General features: G+C 40.7%; 1 protein-coding gene across 2 annotated transcripts in view; it reads right to left on the reverse strand.

Annotated features, from left to right (window-relative positions):
- atp2b1a (ATPase plasma membrane Ca2+ transporting 1a) overlaps window positions 1-22149 on the reverse strand; it is a 115289-nt gene that overhangs the window by 44049 nt on the left and 49091 nt on the right. For both annotated transcript variants that reach the window (XM_033976382.2, XM_033976381.2), the window contains exons 3-7: window positions 10598-10795; window positions 7713-7970; window positions 5735-5860; window positions 2649-2810; window positions 1113-1151 (exon numbers count right to left, since the gene is read on the reverse strand). In XM_033976382.2, coding sequence (XP_033832273.1) covers window positions 1113-1151; window positions 2649-2810; window positions 5735-5860; window positions 7713-7970; window positions 10598-10795 — 783 coding nt within the window. The remainder of the gene's footprint in view (window positions 1-1112; window positions 1152-2648; window positions 2811-5734; window positions 5861-7712; window positions 7971-10597; window positions 10796-22149) is intronic.

Here is a 22149-nt window from a genome sequence, read left to right on the forward strand (position 1 = left end):
GTGTCATAGGCTATAACTAGCGGGCAAAAGCATGTTTTTAAGAAGTTTCCATCCACTTTTAGCAGCACTTTTAGCATGTTTTTAGTTTACATCCACTTTTAGCATGTTTTTAAATAGTTTCCATCCACTTTTAGTAGCACTTTTAGCATGTTTTTAGTTTACATCCACCTTTAGCATGTTTTTTTCCATCCACTTTTAGCAGCACGTTTAGCATGATTTTAAACAGTTTCCATTCACTTTTAGCATGTTTTTAAATAGTTTCCATCCACTTTTAGCATGTTTTTAAATAGTTTCCATCCACTTTTAGCAGCACTTTTAGCATGATTTTAAATAGTTTCCATCCACTTTTAGCATGATTTTAAATAGTTTCCATCCACTTTTAGCATGTTTTTAAATAGTTTCCATCCACTTTTAGCAGCACTTTTAGCATGATTTTAAACAGTTTCCATCCACTTTTAGCATGATTTTAAACAGTTTCCATCCACTTTTAGCAGCACTTTTAGCATGTTTTTAAATAGTTTCCATCCACTTTTAGCATGATTTTAAACAGTTTCCATCCACTTTTAGCAGCACTTTTAGCATGATTTTAAATAGTTTCCATCCACTTTTAGCATGATTTTAAATAGTTTCCATCCACTTTTAGCAGCACAGCTAATAATTTAAGTTGTATTGTCATGTTTTTAATACTTAGGGTTTGAGTAAATTTAAATATGTTACTTCAGACAGTGTTAAAAATAGACACAAAAGTTTAATCTGGCCCAAGTTTTGTTCTGAAACTCTTTTGGACGGAAGGTCTGCCAACTGCCTGTTTCCATGGAGACGGTAACGCTTTGCCCAAAATGTTCAACAGCGCGGCATTAAACTCATCTCCCTCCAGGTGACGACGCCGCGCCAACAAAAGCAAACTTAAAAAGCAGGTGACAGACAACAGACAGAGAAAAGTTACACAGTGCAACTTTAACCAGCGCTAGTGAGAAGAACAACCCGGAACCAACGACTGTGTTTATGTTTATAATGAGTTAAGATCAGTTCATCTGTGGCGTTTTTATAAAACCCAGTCCAGGAGTTTGGTGTTTGGCGTTTGGTTCGTGTCACTATGGACTTGGACTTACCTTTTTTACGATTCTCCACAGATCCGTCCTGTTTTTTGTCTGTTAAAGAACAAAAAAATCTGTTACAACTCAACACAGAGGCTCGAGGAAAACATGATTTAAATGACAAATGATAAAGATAAGAGAAAGATAAAGAAAGAAAGACGAGAGGGCAAGAGAGAGAGAAGAGAAAGGTAGAAAAGAGAAAAAGATAAGAGACAGAAAGACAAAAGAGAGACAAAGTCAGAGAAGAGGGTGAGAGAAAGACAGAAGAAAGAGAGAAGAGAAAGGTAGAACAGAGAAAAAGATAAGATAAGAACAGACGAGAGATAGACAAAAGAGAGAGGCAAAGAAACGGAGAAAGAAAAAAAGACGAGAGAGCGAGAGAAAGGAGAGAGAGAGAAGAGAGAAAGGTAGAAGAGAGAAAAATATAAGAGAAAGCTGAGAACGACAGACAAGAGAGAAAGACAAAAGAGAAAGGCAAAGAAAGAAAAAGAAAGATGAGTGGGCAAGAGAAAAATAGCAGAGAGAGAAAAGAGAGAAAGGTAGAACAGAGAAAAAGATAAGGGAAAGATACACAAAAGAGAGACAAAGAAAGAAAGATGAGAGGGCGAGAGAAAGATAGGAGAGAGAAAGGTAGAACAGAGAAAAAGATAAAAGATGAGAACAATAGGCGAGAAAGAAAGGTGAGAGAAAGATAGAAAAGAGATAGAAGAGAGAAAGGTAGAATAGAGAAAAAGATAAAAGATGAGAAAGATAGACAAGGTAGAAAGAAAGAGAAAGAACAGAGAGCGAGAGAAAGATAGAAGAGAGAGAAGAGAGAAAGGTAAAACAGAGAAAAAGATAAGAGAAAGGTGAGAACAATAGACAAGAGAGAAAGAAAGGAGAGTGAGAGAAAGAAAAAAATAAGAGAAAGATAGACAAAAGAGAGAGAAGAGATAGAAGAGAAAGGTAGAACAAAAAAAACAGTCAGCGGATTTGCTTCTTTTATCAAGTGATTTTAGATAAATATTGCGATTTAAAATGTGTAAATTATGACATAATGATCCACATGTCGTAGATTATAAATATAGAGCAAACACAATAAGTCTGATTTAATAGAACAGACTACGGTGGCCCTCCACAGTCAAAAAAGAACATGGATTAAACTTCCTTGTATCGTCATTAACATAAAAAAAAGTAACTACGCTGTTCAAAAAGAGCTTAAATATGAAAAAAAGACAGGAAGTAGCATTAAAATTCACCAAAAATTAGTAATATAGAACGTTTTTTTGGTTGTTTCCACCAAAATTCGAACAAAATCTATGGAAAAAAACTTGAATTTACTCGTAGTTTAGTGACTTTTTTGTCGACGGACCTCCGCTAAATTCACAAAAACATAAAAACGAACTTGACGTAAGACTGTCCATTGTCATAAAAGCGTCTTAAATGCCTAATGCAGTTGTGTGGGTAAATATAGAGCGAGCGGAGGCTGAGTGCTGCTGTGGTGTTGTAAAAGTTATTTGGACTAAACCTAATGGATAAACAGAGTGAAGTCCATAAAACAAACCACTGTACTTTTTTTGGCTTTCTTCTTTTCCTCCTTCTCTTTCTTCTTCTCCTCCTCTTCGTCGTCGTCATCCTCTCCTCCTCCGAGTAAAGTGAAGATTATTCCAGTTTGGGAGTTGACACCCACAGCGGTCACCACCATCTTCCCCGAGCCCTCCATTACGTGAGTGCCTTTTGGAGAGCACAAGACGGTTTAGTAAATAATGAATGAACGCAGTTTGTACAAGCACGATACAAAAAAAAAAAAAAAAAAAAGGCGGACTTTTATGCGGCGAGACGACTGAAAGGGCACGTTCTTACATAACATTCAACTGTGTGTCCGATTAAGTGGATTTATATTTATATCCTGGCTGCAGAGGTGTCAAAATGCGCAGGTTTATTGTGAGAATCTTAGAGAAAAAATAAGTAATTTGTAGTTGTGTAATATTTAAGACTATAAATCTGCTTTGGTAAAGAATAAGGCCACGTTCACACATCCTGGTTTAATCCTGGTTTGATCATAGTTTAGTCCTGATGAAGACTCGATTTGGTCCTGGTTTGGCCCTGGTCCTATCCCATATCTAGTCCTAGTCTAGTCCAATATTTAGTCTTATATCTAGTCCTATATTTAGTCTAGTCCTATCCCCGGTCCCAGTCCTAGTGCCAGTTCTAGCCCTGGCCAAAGTCTAGTCCGAGCCCCAGTCTTAGCCCTAGCTGTAGTCTAGTCCTAAATCTAGTCCTAGTCCTAGTCTTAGTCCTAGCCCCAGTCTAGTCCTACTCCTAGCCAAAGTATAGCCCTAATCCTAGACCTAGTCTAGTCCAAGTCCTAGCCCTAGTCTAGTCCTAGTCCCGGCCCTAGTCTAGTCCTATTCCTAGCCCTAGTCTAGTCCTAGCCCTAGTCTAGTCCTAGCCCCAGTCTAGTCCTAGCCCTAGTCTAGTCCTAGCCCTAGTCTAGTCCTAGTCCCAGCCCTAGTCTAGTCCTAGTCCTAGCCCTAGTCCAGTCCTAGTCCTAGCTCTAGTCTAGTCCTAGCCCTAGTCCAGTCCTAGTCCTAGTCCTAGCCCCAGTATAGCCCTAATCCTAGCCCTAGTCTAGTTCAAGTCCTAGCCCTAGTCCTAGTCCTAGTCCTAGTCCTAGTCTCAGTATAGCCCTAATCCCAGCCCTAGTCTAGTTCTAGTCCCAGCCCTAGTCTAGTCCTATTCCTAGCCCTAGTCTAGTCCAAGCCCTAGTCTAGTCCTAACCCTAGTCTAGTCCTAGTCCTAGCTCTAGTCTAGTCCTAGCCCTAGTCTAGTCCTAGTCCTAGCCCCAGTATAGCTCTAATCCCAGCCCTAGTCTAGTCCAAATCCTAGTCCTAGTCCTAGTCTAGTCCCAGCCCTTGTCCTAGTCGGGGTTTAGATCCCGTTTTAGACCCGAGATCTCTCCCGGTTTGGTCCTAAATCCGATGCAGTGAGTCTCCGTGTGAGCGCAGCCTGATCCTCAGAATAAACAGCTCAAACTTTATAAAGAATAAAACAGTAACGGACTGAAATATCTGAGGAGACTTAAATGACCTGGATTTAATCAAAACACAATTATCTCAATGAGTTAATGAAACTATCAGAGGCGACATCAGGAGCAGTACTTGGTTTAATCTCCCCATCGCTCTTGTAATCTACTTTGTTATAAACACATTTGTAATTATAATGTGACACACGATACGGAGGAAAGATTGAAATAAGGATAATAAACGTCCATTTGAGTCGATTAAACACACTGCACTCTGAATCTCTACTCCCCCTAACGGTAAACTATGTAACTTAATATCCAGAGTCAATCAAAATCAAAACAATCACAGTTTTTGTTAGCATGTTAGCATGTTAGCATGTTAGCACGTAGCCTCCAGTCGATGCTAAAGGTCTGCGGGAGGAAGGGACTTTTTTTTTTTTTAGGATATCAACCAATTTGGCGTGTTTTGAAGAAGAATTTTAAGAAGAATTTTATCGCGTTAGTGTCATAAAAATACTAAAATATTCGACTTTATTTCAAAACTATGCAAAATACTTAATAAAAACACATTTTTTTCAACAACAGAACGCAATTTGAACACAGATTTACAGCAGGACAAGTAGAAAACAAAGAAAAAGACATTTAACAAAGTAACTACTAGATATTTTTTTTTAAAATTCACTTCTAATTGCTCTAAAAAGTCCACAAAAATGTCTAAAAAAGTCGCACAACAGAGACTTTTAACAGTTTAAATTACGCAAAATGTACGATTGTGTGTTTTTAGCTGTTATAATGTTGTTTCCTCCTCAAAAATAGACCTGGACTTGTGTTTTGTTTCATTCACACATGTTTGAGTCACATTTTATTATTAGTCTGTTACATCTACAAAGCTCAAAACGCTCTGTTCCACCTTGTGATGTCATCAAGTGGGAGTTTTCAAGTTAACAGCCACGTTTCACCTTTAGTTCAGCAGAAATGAAATGATCCGCACGATTCTAGTGAAGAAAGAAAGAGGAAAGAAAGAGTAATGAGAGAAAGAGAGAGAGGGTGAGAAAGAAAGAGGAGGGAGAGAGAGAAAGAGCATAGAGAGAGGGATGGAAGAGAGAGAGAGGGAGAAAGAGAGCACAGAGAGAAAGGGATGGAAGAGAGAGCACAGAGAGAGAGATGGAAGGAGACAGAGAGGGAGAAAAGAGCACAGAGAGAGAGAGAGGGATGGAAGGAAACAGAGAGGGAGAAAGGAAAGAAGGGATAATGAGAGAAAGAAAGAAAGTGAGAAAGAGAGAGGGAGAAATGAAGAGAAATAGAGAGAGAGAAAGGGAGAAAGAGAGAGCAGAGAGAGGGTGAGAAAGGAAGAGGAGGGAGTGAGAGGTAAAGATCGGGCTGAAATCATCCAAATGATTCTAGTGAAGGTATTTGGAGTTTGAAAACACAGTGGAGCACTTCCTGTATCGCCACATGATGACATCACAAGGTGGAACAGAGCTTTTTTGTTCGAGAAAAACTCCTAAATCTGCAGGGTTTGCAGGTTAAACATGTGTAAATGAAACAAAACACAACTCCAGGTCTGTTTATGATCAGAAAACAACATTAAAACACAGATCATTTACTCTTTAAAAGTAAATGTGCGTGTCACCTGAGAGGAGCATGGGGTCTTTCTCCTGTGTCTTCTTCACGTGGTCCGACTCCCCCGTCAGCGAGCTCTCATCTATCTTCAGGTCGTTGCCTTGGATAAGGACTCCGTCAGCAGGCAAGAGGTCACCTGAGACACGCCGACACAAAACACATGTCCAATTTGGAAAACAACAGCGGACACCGGAAAAGCCAAATGGAAAGATGTGGGAAGATTGAATGTACAGATCAGATTTAGCTAAGCAGATTTATATTTTATTCAAAGCTTTTGGATAACTTATTGTTAACAGAGCCTGGAGTAAAATGTAAGACCTCGTTGAAAATTTAAAGCCCCCGTATGCAACTTTCAAGCCAAAACACAGACTTAATTACGCATGTTTTTGTCATTCTGGTTGCGTTTACTGCAGGGAAAAACATACTGTGAGTAGGCTTGCATCTGCACAAACCTGACTCTTAATTGGTCTCCTCCTGCTCGTTTCCATGGAAATGCTGTTCGTTTGGCTGTACTCTTCCACAGCATGGTGTAAAACATATCTATGTGCATGGAGAATGTTCCCAAAGATGGTTTTAACTGTTTTAACGTTGTATTTCCACGGTGTGTTTCATGATTAAAAGCAGAAAAATCTAGAATGAATAATTTAACTATAACTATAATTTAAAAATACAAAGTTAAGAACGCAAACTGGACACATTTTCTTTATTAATTGGTTGCTTTAATGAATGATGACGGCGATAAAACACATTAATTTAAAAAAGCTGTTTGTATCAGCCATGATGAGATGAGAAATATGAGATAATTAAAAGATGAGAGTATGGATATGTATGTACTCGACCTGTCACAATAATTACTATATCAACTTTTATTATATTTTATTATATTTGTTATAAATGGAATAATAATTTTTGGGGGTCAATTTTTACTTTGGAACATTTTGGTAATTTTTTTTAAATTTTTTTCTGCAATTTTTTCCGCAATATGATAAGATTTGAGCTATAAAGGTTTGAATTATGAGCTAAAACTGCACAAACCTTTAATTAAGTGTTGCTTTCTGCTGTTCGTTTATACAGACGCAGTAACACTACACAATATTGTACATTTAGAACATGTTTTTGTGAATAATTCTGCTTTGTGGTTTGGTTTCCCTATTATCGTCTATAAAACAATCCGTCCATAAACAATTCTACTTCCTGGTTTCTGTATCAACATATAAAGCGACTACACCGTTAAACAAACGCGACGTTAAGTATTCGCACTTTGCCGTTTTATTTTCCGTTAATTCTGTCTCGTGTTTCTGTATCTTGACCATAAAGACTCTCTTATCTTATCTCTATTACACAGCTTAAAAATTAATTCTTAGTTTTAATCGTACGCTCTTTTAAATGACTCAAGGTGCACGTTTTCCTGCTTTGCCTTATGTTTCCATGGAGACAAACAGGTGACGTCAGCGGGCAAAGTTACAGGCCGTATCTACGTAGAGGGGACTCCGCTCACAGAAGAATTGCAATTTTGTTTTTCAAAGTGTATTCATGTTTTTTTGTTGTTTTTTTACCAGCAAAACTTCTGTAATTGAAAAAAAAAAAAGCCTGATAGACGAGTTTAATGCCGTACTGTGGAATATTTCAAAGCAAAAACACACTTGTGGCAGTGCCCAGACTATGAAACAGCGCCCTCTGCCTGTAAGAACCTGTCAACCTTCGACGCAGCTTAAAACTAGAATGAAAACGCACCTCTTCGCCCTGGCATTTAATACAAACTACACAGGATATCTTTGCGTTTTATTGTACTTTGCTTATTTGTCGTGTTTTTTTTTGTACATCTTGGGCAGTTTAAGTTGGATTTTAAATGTGCGATATAAATAAAATTAAACAGAATTGAGCTGAATCTCCACGGAGACAAGCAGGGGATGGACTGACCACCAGCAAAGTTACACAATCCAACTTTTAACCCCAAATAAACATCAACCGGTTATCCATAAACTCACCGTATTTAACTTGTGCAATGTCGCCCACCACTATCTCGGCCACGGGGATTTGGATGACCTGCCCGCCGCGCACCACCGTGAACTTCTGCTCCTGCTCGATGCGGCTCTGGAGACCTCGGAACTGCTTCTCTTTGCTCCAGTCGTTGAAGGCCGTCACCAGGACAACGCAGATCACCGACAACAAGATGGCCGCCCCCTCGATCCAGCCCGCCTCCGACTCGCCCTCGTCCTCAACGCCTCCAGCCGCTTTCCCGCAATCTGTACGGGACAAAGAGTGATAAATGAACTCATTATAATGACAATAACTGGTTTATCTTAAAGTTGAGCTAAACGTTAAAACTATTTTTTTGCTGCTAAACTGTTTAAATGGGACTAAACACCTAAACTCCGCCCACAAACATTTCAAATAAAGCTGCAAAACTCTAAAAACAGGTATCCGCACTTTAAACTCCGCCCCTGCAGCCAGGCGTAACGAAAAAACGCCTCACTTTAATCACGGCAGTCCTGCGTGATGTCACATAGTACTTGAAATTGCACTGACCACTGGATGCAGCACAGTTTGAACAAAAAAAACTACAAAAAGTACATAAATTTGCACAAAAAATGCCCAAAAAAGGACCAGGAATAGTAGACAAAAGTATTAAAACACCATATTAACAGTTTAGCAGCAAAAACGTTTATTGACTGTTTAGTTTCGCTTTAAGAAGTTGAATAAGAAAAGCAGGTTTTAGACTGAAATTCGTGGGTTTCAGGCGTAATTCCTTCTTGATTTGAAGAATTAGGCAAAGCAAGAGTCCTCCGTTGTTTTAGTGATAATGAAAAATCAAATGGAAATCTATCTTTTGAACGGGGGAAAGGTCATCACGAAATCCTTCAAATCAGGAAAGAAACATTCGCCGGATACTCAGGACCTCAAAAATAATAAAGGTCAGGTGTTCTCAAACTGTGGACTGGCGTTCTCTGGAGTCCTAACGTCGGTTACGCCTCATTTAGACCAACTCACGTGTTTTTTTTTTTCACCGTAGAGTCATGGACGGATCAGAGGTGCGGCGTAAACTGTGGCCGAACCTCAAACCGTGATCGCGCGAAACCTCGTTAAGATCTCAGAAGCTCCACAGGACTAGTTAGTACTTGGGATGGAAAACCGTGGCTAAAAATGTTGTTGTGTCCTTAGGCAAGACACTTAAATTACAGATACTGGTGCATGATCATTATTATTATTAAAAACCTTCATTTATTTTAACACTTTCTAATCGTTGCAGCAGTTTAAGACCACAGGAGTTGATATAAATGAGGAGTAAAAGTCAAGTTTATTCCTTTGTTTGTCTTTAGGTAAGTCTTTGAGCTTCTGCAGAAATGTTAGACCTAGTTTGGACCAGGTTTAGTCCCAGTTTAGTCCCAGTTTAGTCCCAGTTTAGTCCTTTTACAGACCTGGTTTAGAGCTGGTGTTTTGCAAATGGCTAAACAGTTTGAGAACCACTGACAGGATTCAGTTCCACTAGAGCCTTTTATAATCATGAACATGTGAGATTTACGAAACTTATGGATCCAACAGGGACATTAAGTGACCAAGTCCACGATAAGTTTTAGATATTAAGACTTTTTTTTTTACCTCTAGTGAACTGAATTTCTCAAATCACAAATCCTATTAGATCTAAAAAACATGTCCAGAGACTTCATTTTCAAACCTTGTCCTTTTCAGCAGTTTATTTTATGCAAAGCAACAGAAAACATTGTCATTTCAAGGTTAGTATCACAATTAAACCTCAGTCCCCTCCAGGATTTCACAATGTTCGCAGGTATTAACGCAAAATCTGCTAAACTCGGCGAAATCGTACGACTCTAATGTCAACTGAACACTTCCTGTGGCCCTTTCAAAATAAAATCGTTTGCATTGAAGACGTACTGAAGTGACAATACTGTGAAAAGTTCAAAAATAGGTGTAAAATACGCATAAAACTGAAGAACGACGTTTGTTTACTTTGTTTTATGCAACCCAGAGACCACAGGACGTGCGATTTGACTGAAAAAAGATTATGATTATGTTAAAGACAAAAATGTAACTTTTCATTGCAACTTTTGGGAAAATAGCCCATGAAATCAGACGTTTCAGCTTGAAACGATCATAAAAAGACGCACACGAAATCCTGGAGGGACTGAAATGTGCACTATGTAACTAGTGAAGGGTCCACACCGGGTCAGATCTGTGGATTGGCGACCCACTCAACGTAAGAATGTTGGTTTTCAAGCCTCGTTATGAGCTAACCCACAGCGTTCGGCTCCGGTCAAATGAAGCTAATCGAGGCTAGCAGGTATAGCGGCTAATTTGGAGCAGAGTTTCATGTTTGGAACTTCGGCCGCGAGTATCATAGCAACCAAAGAGCCAATCCGGAGCGGGGCTGTTGAAGGTAACGCCTCTTTCTGCTGGCACCACTGGTTTAGCAGGGAGCGGACTCTTAGCAACGCTGTCAATCAAACCTGTTGCTAACGCTAGCGGGAGTGAACTCAAGGAAAGAAGACGCCTGATCTGTTATTAATGTTCATATCTTGATTCACAGAGAAAATAGCGAAATAAAAGCACGAGGATCACGTAGAGCGGGTTAATACGAACATTTTAAGACCAAAATGACGAGTCTGACAGCAGCAGGTACAGATTTTTCAATAGAAAGTGAATTGGAGCCAGAGTCGACGGAGCCGGACGCACACCCACGCTCACTTCCTGTTTGGAACGCGGCGGCTAGCAGGTTAGCTCTGTCCATTTACATAAACAGTCTATGATTTGAATAAATGAAAACTCCATATAGACAACCAGGTGGTGGACCCTCTACCAGAAAAGTTACACAATGCAGCTTTAAAATAAAAATTGTAACGTAAAAGATACTCACGATCTCTTTCCGTGTCTGGAGGTCTGTAAAATGAAAGGCCTAGCGAAACTACGGCTGCTACTTCCAGGATGATGAGGGTCACGTCCTGAAGCGCTTCCCAAACTAACTGCAAGAAAGTCTTAGGTTTTTTGGGCGGTATAAGGTTCTGCCCAAACACTGTTTTCCTCTTCTCGATATCTGCAGGCTGTCCACTTAAACCTGAAAGACACAACACACAAACATTTACTCACGTGAACACAAACAACAACGAAGGCACCAACATGAAGTAACTGCTGTATTTTCAGGAATATAAGTCGCACTTTTTTTCATAATTTGGCCGGAGTGCGACTGAAATATGTGTTTTTCTTCATTATTATGCATTTTTTGGCTGGTGCGACTTATACTCCAGAGCGACTTATACTCCAGTGCATGGTTACTGTTTTACTCCGGTGCGACATTTACATCCAGAGCGACTTATACTCAGGAAAATACGATACACAATAATATGATTTGTGTTGGTTTCCCTGTAATAATTTTGTGTCTTTTTTCTTTTATGTTTATTAAAGAGGTCAATTAATGTAAAAACAACTTTTATGAGCTGTTGTAAACCATGTTATAAAGCGAGAATAGATCTCAATAACATTTTGAAGTAAATATAGACGATAAACGATAATACTGGAACTCATTTACGCCACTGACATGAAAACCCAAGAACATTTAACCCACAGAAACTATTCAAAAAGTACAATATTGTCTCCACACTGAGGCCTCCACACTGAGGCCTCCACACTGAGGCCTCCACACTGAGGCCTCCACACTGAGGCCTCCACACTGAGGCCCCCACACTGAGGCCCCCACACTGAGGCCTCACTCTAAAGGGCCTCACTCTAAAGGGCCTCACTCTAAAGGGCCTCACTCTTTTGATGATGCATAACACTTTTTCACTTCTATTCAAGCCGAGTAACTGTGTGTGGGAGGAGTGCAGACTGGATCTGTGTGTCAGAGAGAGAGAGGGAGAGAGGGAGAGAGAGGAGAGGATGAGGGAGGGAGGAGAGAGAGAGGAGGAGTGCAGACTGGATCTGTGTGTCAGAGAGAGAGAGGGAGAGAGGGAGAGAGAGGAGAGGATGAGGGAGGGAGGAGAGAGAGAGGAGGAGTGCAGACTGGATCTGTGTGTCAGAGAGAGAGAGGGAGAGAGGGAGAGAGAGGAGAGGATGAGGGAGGGAGGAGAGAGAGAGGAGGAGTGCAGACTGGATCTGTGTGTCAGAGAGAGAGAGAGGGAGAGAGGGAGAGAGAGGAGAGGATGAGGGAGGGAGAGAGGAGAGGAGTGCAGACTGGATCTGTGTGTCAGAGAGAGAGAGAGGGAGAGGAGGAGAGAGAGGAGAGGAGGAGGGAGGGAGAGAGGAGAGGAGTGCAGACTGGATCTGTGTGTCAGAGAGAGAGAGGAGAGAGAGGAGAGGAGGAGGGAGGGAGAGAGGAGAGGAGTGCAGACTGGATCTGTGTGTCAGAGAGAGAGAGAGGGAGAGGAGGAGAGAGAGGAGAGGAGGAGGGAGGGAGAGAGGAGAGGAGTGCAGACTGGATCTGTGTGTCAGAGAGAGAGAGAGGGAGAGAGGAGGGAGAGGAGGAGGGAGGGAGAGAGGAGAGGAGTGCAGACTGGATCTGTGTGTCAGAGAGAGAGAGAGAGGAGAGAGGGAGAGGAGGAGGGAGGGAGGAGAGAGAGAGAGAGGAGGAGTGCAGACTGGATCTGTGTGTCAGAGAGAGAGAGAGAGAGAGAGAGGGAGAGAGAGGAGAGAGAGGGAGTGCAGACTGGATCTGTGTGTCAGAGAGAGAGAGAGGGAGAGAGAGGAGAGGAGAGGAGGAGGGAGAGGAGGGAGAGAGAGAGGGAGGAGATGGAGGAGTGCAGACTGGATCTGTGTGTCAGAGAGAGAGAGAGGACAGGAGAGGAGGAGGGAGAGAGAGAGAGGGAAAGAGGCGAGAAGGATGAACGGGAGCAGAGGGAGAGAGCGATGGGAGGAGAGAGATGAGGGAGGGAGAGAGAGGCAGAGAAAGGAGGACGAGAGAGACAGAGGAGGAGAGAGAGAAAGAGGAAAAGAGAGAAAGAAAGGACAGAGGGAGGTGAGAGCAAGAGAGGGGAGAAGGATGGAGAGAACAGAGGGAGAGAGAGATGGGGGAGAGGAGTGAGGGAGCGAGGAGGAGGAGGAGAGAGAAAAAGAGGGAGATGAGAGGAAAAGAGAGGGGAGAAGGATGACGGGGCAGAAGAGAAAAGAGAAAGAAGAGAAGGACAGAAGAGAGGGATGGAAAGGAGAGAAGAATGAAGGAAACATGGGAAAGGGAAGACAGAAAAAGAGGATGGAGAGGGAGAACGTGTAGAGGGCACAGAGAACAGAAGAGATAAGAAAACAAGGAGGGATTGAAAGGAAAGGATGAAAAGCTGCGGAAAATAGGTAGAGAGGAGAAAGAGCGATAGAGGGAGTGAGGAGAGAAAGAGAGAGAGAGAGGAGAAGTGAGAGAACAGCTCAGAGAGAGAGAGAGAGCAGAGAGTGTGTGAAGCTGATGGACAGATGGGGGATGGAGGGTGAAACAAATGTGCGAGTGAAACAGACTCAGAGGCTCAAGTAACGGCCTGTGCAAAATACAGTGGAGTTTGCATGTTCTCCCCGTGTCGACATGCGTTTCCCATTGATCCGGATGATGTCATCAACATTCCCCGGAGGTGTGACGCTAGCTCGAGGCACTTCTCTGTCTGAAACACTAATAGTTACGTCAATCTGAGTTTTATTTTACGACACAATCTGACCGTAAAGATCTGATTTCAGCTCTTTACGGTTTTTGAGCTGAAACAAATCTCTCGCGTAAAGTTACCGTCACGCGCTAGCTAGCATTAGCCAAACTTTTTTTTTCAGTTAGCCGCCGTCACCGTTTTGTTGAAACTCAAACACTTAAACAGAACCGCGAACGCTCGGATTAAACACAAGCTCCTTTCATTTAAAAAAACAAAACAGTTTGGCAATGTTTGATAAAGCACGCGTTGTGTCACCATGGTAACCGCTGAACATTCTGCCATAGACATGCATCCTGACCCCCCCCATTGGTTAAAAATCCCATTGTCATGCATCATTCAGGACAGTTCTATTTTGTGTGGATGTTTTGAATGAAAAATGGCGTCAGAATTGAATTAAGAATCGTTTTAGAATCGTTTTAGAATCGAGAATCGTTTCAAAATCAAATCGGGACCCGTTTAGTTGAAAACGAATGGACAGAGACTTAAATATTCACAACTCTACAGTGCAACTTTTCTGGTGGGGAAGTTGGCAACCTGCTTATCTCCCTGGAAACTGTCTTTACTTAGAATGTTCCACAGTATGGCATTAAAACTACAGGTGTTTTAACGTGCGTTTTGTACTGAGTCGCCTCTCCATAAATGCGACTTGTGACTTGGACTGATGTAGATATTTAAAGGATGGATGGATGGATGGATGGAATATGAAACATTGTAGGCAAAGGCGATAACATCTCCATGGAGACGAGCAGGTGGCCAGAAAAAGTTACATAATGCACCTTTAAACAGGGTAAAATGGTAAATATAGAGCATTTCCAGAGAGAGAAAGTGAAAGGAAAGACTGAAACAGAAGAGATCGAAAGGGAGAGGTGAAAAGATGGAGAGAATAAGGAGAGGTGTACAGGAAGACAGGAAAAAGGGATGGAGAGAGAGAGAGAAAATGAGGAGGGCAGAGATGTGGGGAGGGACAGGAAAACTACGAGACTGAAAGGGGGGATGAAAAGATGGAGAGAGTAAGGAGATGTAAAGGAAGACAGGAAAAAGGGTTGAGAGAGAAGAATTCGAGGAGGGATAAAAAGATGGAGAGAGTAAGGAGAGATGTAAAGGAAGACAGGAAAAGGGGATAGAAAGAGAGACAAGTGTAGAGGGAAGTGAGGAGGGCAGAGAGAAAGGGAAACACAGGAACAAGAGAGGGATGGGAGAAAGTGAGGAGGGCAGAGAAGGGGAGAGGCAGGAAAAAGAGAAGAGATTGAAGGGGGGATGAAAAGATAAAGAGAATAATGAAAGATAAAGGAAGACAGGAAAAGGGGATGGAGAGATAAAAAAGTGCAGAGGGCAAAGAGAGAGAGAGAAAGGAAAAAGTAGAACGGACAGAGGGAGAGAGATGAGAGTGAAAGTGAAAGAGGGGAGAAGGATGAAGGGGGAGAGAGGGAGAGAGGAAAAGAGAGGAAGATGAGAGGGAGAGAGGGGAGAAAGATGAAGGGGAGGCAGAAGGGAAGAGAGAAAAGAAGAGAAGGACAGAAGAGAGGGAGAGGGATGGAGGGGCGAGAGGAGAGAGGGAGAGATGGAAAAGGGGAGACAGGAAGAGAGACAGGAAAAAGAGGAGAGATTGAAAGGGAGCAATGAAAAGACGGAGAGAATAAGGAGAGATGTAAATGAAGACATGGAAAGAGAGAAAGTGCAGAGGGCAGGGAGAGGAAGAGAGGAAAAAGACAAAAGATTGAGAGAATAATGAGAGACGGAAAGGAAGAGAAGAACAGGGGGCAAGGAGAAGGAGACAGGCCAAAGAGAGAGACGATGCTGCCAATGATTCTCACGTGGACAGCGGGATTCGAACCGCCAACCTTCAGCTCACCGGGCAAACGCTCTACCGACTGAGCCACGGTGAGTAAAATCCCGTCATATTTCAACTCAAAACTTAATCACAGACACTAGAAACACAAGAGGCGGCGCAGGGACGAGTAACTTAATTATTTTGTCATAAAAAGAAGTGTCAAACTGAGTCACACTTGGAGACAGCGAACGCAAATTGAGAAAAATTGCTTGAGAAATGACTCGTCCATCCAATTAAACCGAACGCTTTCAGTGCCGCCGCCACCGCCGTCTCTGGGAAGGAATTAACGTCCCCGTGCGGCTCGCTCAGTTCATTAATTTTTTGCGGAAATTACAAGAGTCTAAATACAGGCAAAATGAACCAATTACACGTTTAAAAAGGTCAAAGTGATCGTGTTTTGCGCACGGGAAACGGCGAGCGGTGGAATGTTTAGCTGCGTTTGACAGGGAATGCTAACGAGCTAGTGATTTTTTTTTTTTTTTTGCGAAACGATTTCTTCTTTTTTAAACGGAGACGTGCCTATTGAAGTAAATTACAACTTGGGAGTGGAGTTACGTGGGGCTAATTAAAGAGTTAGAATACGAGTCAAAATGAATGGAACAAACAAAGGCTTTTTGAGCACGTTGACAGCGCTTTGTTTTAGTTTGAAACGCGCTACAACAACCGCCGCCGTTCGTTTTATGTGGTTGGGAGCCGGGTGAATGAAAAAAAGCTACAGCAAAAAACTTGTAATTGTGAGTTTTCAGATGTTGAGATGATGATTTTTGTTCAAACGAGACAAAACTGGAGCATTTTGACTAAAAGCGAGGTTAAAAATGTAGCTGTAAAAAAGACTTCAGCAAAGAACTTAACTACAGCGCTAACATGTTATCTGTTATTGGTTATTCGATTTAGATTAGTTAGATTTAATTTTATTGAATTATTATATTATTTATTTTATTAGACTTTATTTTATTAGATTTTTTTATTAGATTAGTTAGATTTTATTTTATTAGATTTTTTTTATTAGATTTTTTATTAGATTAGTTAGATTTTATTTTATTAGTTTTTTTATTAGTTAGATTTTATTTTATTAGATTATTATATTATTTATTTTATTAGATTTAGATTTTATTTTATTAGATTAGTTCAATTTTAGTTTAGATTATTACATTATTATTTATTTTATTAGATTAGTTCGATTTTAGTTTATTAGATTATTTATTTTATTGTTAGATTAGTTAAATTTTATTTTATTTTAGATTTTATTTCACAAATAAACTTAAAAAAACGCTGTACCTCATTTTCAACTCTTAAAACATAAAAAAACCCAGAACTAAATCAAATGAAATTATTTGCAGGGGTCAGTTATTCACTTTACTATTCACCTTGACAAGTTTCTAATGCCAACATCAACTAGCATGCTGACGTGCACTTCCTGATTATGAGAGAATTAACACTATAACTCAGTATATAACGGATTTACACTGACGAGCTTAAACTTATCACAGTAGCTCAGTCTGTAGTGTTGGCGCTATATGAAAACGTGACCATTTTTACCACGACTTTCACGCTAGCTACGAGTTTCGGCGCAGCTAGCAGCGAGTTTCACGCTAGCTTCGAGTTCCACGTCCATCGCAAATGCCAAAAAAATTTAAACAATACATCTTTTACACTGAAAACTCCTCAAAATGGCACCACAAAGCAAGAATTTGAAACCCTTGAACGGATTATTACGCCGTTTTTTGAATATCTACCATTACTGCAGCTCTTCTTATGTTTTATAATCGATTACACGGTTAATTGACGTTACAATAAGCTAACGTGGGTTCAGTTTTATAACATAAAAAGCAGCAGACAGAATGACTCAACACTATTCAAATGTCCTGGGCTGGATCCTGCCACAGCTGCCTCTCTGCTCCCGTCTCATTGTGTCCACTCTCATTCTCTACGCCCCTCACAAAAACACTCTGGCAGCTAATATTTCTCAGCGTTTCGTCCTTTGCGTGAGCTGAATTGACAGACGCGGCTAAATAAAGACGTAATACGGTTTATTTATGATATTTACTCACAGTCTTTCGTGTGTGCATCGAGATTTTAACTTTTTTTTTTTATAGAAATAGGTCCGTTTTACGCTTCGGAGCTGATTTTTCTCCATATTACGCTATTTTTCAATGTATTTTATAATGTTTCCTCATCACAAACGGATGTGGAGTTGTGTTTCGTTTCACTCGCACATGTTTAACACACAAACCGTGCACATTTAGGCTGAGTTTTTCCTCTCAAAACACTCCGTTCCACCTTGTGATGTCATCATGTGGCGATACAGGAAGTGCTCCGCTGTGTTTTTAAACTTCATACACGTCTTCGCTAGAATCATTTGGATCATTTCAGCCCTGGATTTGACAAGTTTTTACAGAACAAAAGCGAAAAAGTAGGTGTTAACTTGAAAACTAGCACTGTATGACATCACAAGGTGGAACGGAGGATTTTGAGGTTTGGAGATGTTACAAACTAATGATAAAGTGTGACTCAAACATGTGTGAATGAAACAAAACACAACTCCACGTATGTTTGTGAGGAGGTAACACTGTTATAACATGACCTTTGAGTAATATATATCACCCTTTAAAGCACATGTCAAACTCAAGGCCCACGTGCCAAATATGGCCCTCCACATCATTTTATGTGGCCCTCAACAGGTATGATAGTCGTACAAAGTAATTTTATCAGGAGATATGCAGTTTCTTTTACATCTAGGCAAATACATATGAAATATTTGTAATTTGAATAAGTAATAAACACAGAAAAAAGTTTATTCACAAGTTCAAAAAGTAGTTAGATTTATTTTACATCTTTGAGAGCAGCCATTTCGCGGATGTGGCCCTCGGTGAAATGTGTTGTGACACCGCTGCTTTAAAATAATCCCAATTAAGCGCAAAGTTGTGGGCGGGGATAGGGGGTAGGTGAGAACAGACATTTACCAAACACTAGGATTACCCAAACACGCAAGAATCAATGAAAACTTTGAAACTATTTAACCTTACGTCGAAGGAACTCCACTATAACACGATTACAAACTTAAATAAGTGTTTTCGTACAACACGTCCGCTTTAAAAATGCATTTATCTCTTTATCAAAATCAATAAAAACCAAAATGATGCCAGTTTTGGACAGTGAACTCCTGCAGGTTCGAAGCGGCTAATCATTAAAGCGTTCATTTGTATGCGTGTCCCCGGCTGACCCCAGGGCGGCGCGGAGGGTCAGGGTGGGCCTTCAGTTAAATAAGGCAAGGATTGTACAACGTGATACCACAGGGCCAACTGCAACTGTTAAAGTGGATGACAATCTGTGTCCAACTGGAGCTTAACAATGAGAAATGAGACCGCAGTAACACAGGACTTTCACTTTAAGGTCCTATATCGCACAAAATGGACTGTTGTGAGGTTTAAGTCGTGTATAATGTTGTTACGTCATCAAAAATAGACCTGGAGTTGTGTGTATCAGCTTTATTTTTTACAATTATTACCGTATTTTCCAGAGTATAAGTCGCACCAGCCAAAAAATGCATAATAATGAAGAAAAAACATATTTCAGAGTGTGTTTTATAGTCCGGAAAATACAGTATATATGTTTTTGTCTGTAAAACCCCTCACCACACACTTTATACACTTTTCTCACACAGGCGTTAACATTTTCTCACATTTCTCTCTCGTTTAAACTCTCTCAAAGTTCAAACCTTCGTCGGCGTCTTTGTCGGTGCAGAACGTTTCATCGACATTGTGGGTTTTGTCGAGGAGAAAACTTGTAAAATAACCCACAATAGATGAAATCCGTGAAGAATCAGCTTAATTTTTTACAATTATTACCGTATTTTCCAGTGTATAAGTCGCACCAGCCAAAAAATGCATAATAATGAAGAAAAAACATTTCACAATCACATCTGAGTATCCCCGACCAAACTATGATAAAAAGTGCGAGTTATAGTCCGGAAAATACGGTATATATGTTTTTGTCTGTAAAACCCCTCACCACACACTTTATACACTTTTCTCACACAGGCGTTAACATTTTCTCACATTTCTCTCTCGTTTAAACTCTCTCAAAGTTCAAACCTTCGTAGGCGTCTTTGTCGGTGCAGAACGTTTCATCGACATTGTGGGTTTTGTCGGGGAGAAAACAAATCGCAAACGTACAGCACTTCAGAGTCACACTGCGATCCGACGTTTATGTAAATTTGGCTAACGGCTAACTTTTACCTCTTTTTTTCAGTAGAGATTGGCAGTTCCTGGGTTGAAATGATCCAAATGATTGTAGTGAAGGTGTGTGGAGTTTAAAAACACATTAGAGCACTTCCTGTATCACCACACGATGACATCACAAGGTGGAACAGAGTGTTTTGAGAGAAGAACCCAGCCTAAATATGGGTTTGTGCGTTAAACATGTGTAAACGAAACAAAAACACAACTCCAGGTCCGTTTGCGATGAGAAAACAACATTATAACATCAGAAAATAGCGTAATACGAGCTCTTTAACGCATTTCGAACTACGTAAAATAAACGTATTACAACTTTAACTGCACATGTTAATCTTTGTTCTATATCATCAGAAACTAAACACATTGTTCTGGTTTAAAAATGACAAAACTTTCACTTCCTCCAAAAGGTCAAACTGCCTCAAAGTTGCACAAAAGTCAGATTGCGAAACAAATCCCGTAATTTTTTAAGAAGCACTCATTCCTTCCCTTTTTGTAATAATAATCGTAGTTCACTTCTGCGGCGATGGCTAATCAAAGGGAGCTCCTCGTGTCTGATTTTGCTCTGATTGCCGCGCTCAGCTCCCATAAAAAGGAAATTTGATTAGAGAAAACAACGACGCCGAAAACATGAATCCTCTGTATCGCTTCAGGATAAACTGGAGAGAGATTAGACTCGTGTGGTTTACAAACTGCTAATAATAAGCCTCTTGTGGGTCTTATCTGGGACTTTTAATTTAGAACCGTACTGGGTGGGTTTATGGGCGCCTCGTAACGCCCGCAGGGATCGATACAATTAACTCAACGCCGGCGAATGGGTATTTTGGCGATTGAAGACGCCAGCTTCATCTCGCTCAACAAGTTCAATGGATACGGATTCAATAGAGAAACGTGGATTTAACGACGAACGCTGAAGAAAAAACGGCATCTCGCATGGATTAAATCAGACGGATCGCAGGTTGGAGGTGCGATTCCAGCTCCCACAGATGGCGCAAGACACTCAACGTATGTACATGTGAATGGGTGAGTTGTTTCGTGATGTAAAACGCTTTGAGTGACTTGAATTTTAAAAGCGCTATATAAAAAACGTCACCATTTACCATTTGTTTATTTCAAATTTGTCGCCGTTACAGCCCAATTTATTATCATTTTTTGAGTAATTGCAGTACGTAACTTTTCTGATAAGATTTCTAGCACCGTGGAGAAGTTATTGCATAAACCAATCATGCCCAAACTGTGGCCCGGGGGCAAAATGCGGCCCTCAGATCAATTTTTCTCGGCCCTCAAGCTTCCAGGTGAAATGGCCCATATTGTCTTAAACAGTACTTTTTACTGCGCATTTCTGAAAATCTACTTTAACAAGCCCATACCAAATATTTAATGTGTCCCGTTGAAGAAGTAAGCGTGAATAAAGGGCTAGCGCAGGGCCACGTCAACAAAATGGTTGCTTTCAAAGGGCCAGATGTAACAGTAAGACAGTATAAATGTAACTAAATGCAACCAAACTACTTTTTAATGTTGTTTTTTCACCGTTTCTATATTTAGTACTTATTCAACTTACAAATATTGCGTATGGATGTGCACAGATATGAAAAAAATGGCTGTGCAACTGCGTATCTCCTGATAAAGTGATATTTTAAGACAGTCAAACCTTTTAATTTACCTTGTCGCGGCCACATAAAATGACGTGGCGGGCCGCATTTAGCCCACGGGCCTTGAGTTTGACACATGTGGTCTAGTGGTTCAGTTTAACTTGTAATAATAACACAGATTTGAAGTATTCACTGCATTCGGGATGAGTCTACGGCCCTCAGCTTTGCGGTTTTTATTTGTGGCCCTTAATGAGAAAAGTTTGATCAAAAATCCATAGGAAAACATGAAAAACGCAAAAATATCTCCATGGAAACAGGCAGATGATGCGCCCTCCACTAGAGAAGTTATAAATTTGGATGTAATAATATTTTAAGCCTGTTGTCAGTGTGGTTGGTGGTACGATTCCAACTCCCACAGATGAAAGCGCTGTATAAAAATGTGACCTTTTACCATTCATCATAAATATCGTTTGGCCGAAGAGGACGCTGCACAGAACGCAACGGCACAGCTCTCTTATCTATGTGGTCGTACAACGGGGATGTGGATGAGTTTGTAGTAAATTCCGTTGATATAATTTGGGGAAAATAATCCAAATCGGCCCAACGTATCTGCAAAACTAATAAATAAATAGAATAGAATATCGGCAGAGCTTAATGGCCGCTGGTTTCTCTGGATTCTAAACCATCGGTATTGGCATCGGTCGTGAAAAAACCCACCGATCTCTAGTTTAAATTCATCATCGGACCAAACTTGGCTGTCCGGGGGGTCAAATTTTGCCCGTGAGAGGTAAATCCATAGTCAACTGGACAAAAAGTTGTAGGAGTGAAGACGTTTCGCTGCTCATCCAAACCACTTCTTCAATTTAATTATACATTTATTTGCAGAAGAACATTTTTATAACCAAACCGTCATTAGATTTGGCCCTCGAGCCACTAAATTACATTAATTTGCCCACAAATTGTAATGCTAATGTAAGCTAATGTTGCAGAAATTTTAAGACCCGGGGCAAGAAGCCTCACGTGGAGGAGCTGGGACAACAGATCCCATTTGTCCCCCTACTCCCCGTCTACTCCCCTGCATGCTAACCTGGCTCTGGCAACGCTAACACAACCTGCAGTATTTTAAAATCAATAAT

Source organism: Periophthalmus magnuspinnatus, chromosome 12, assembly GCF_009829125.3.
Source record: "Periophthalmus magnuspinnatus isolate fPerMag1 chromosome 12, fPerMag1.2.pri, whole genome shotgun sequence".
In the NCBI taxonomy this organism is placed as follows: Eukaryota; Metazoa; Chordata; class Actinopteri; order Gobiiformes; family Gobiidae; genus Periophthalmus; species Periophthalmus magnuspinnatus.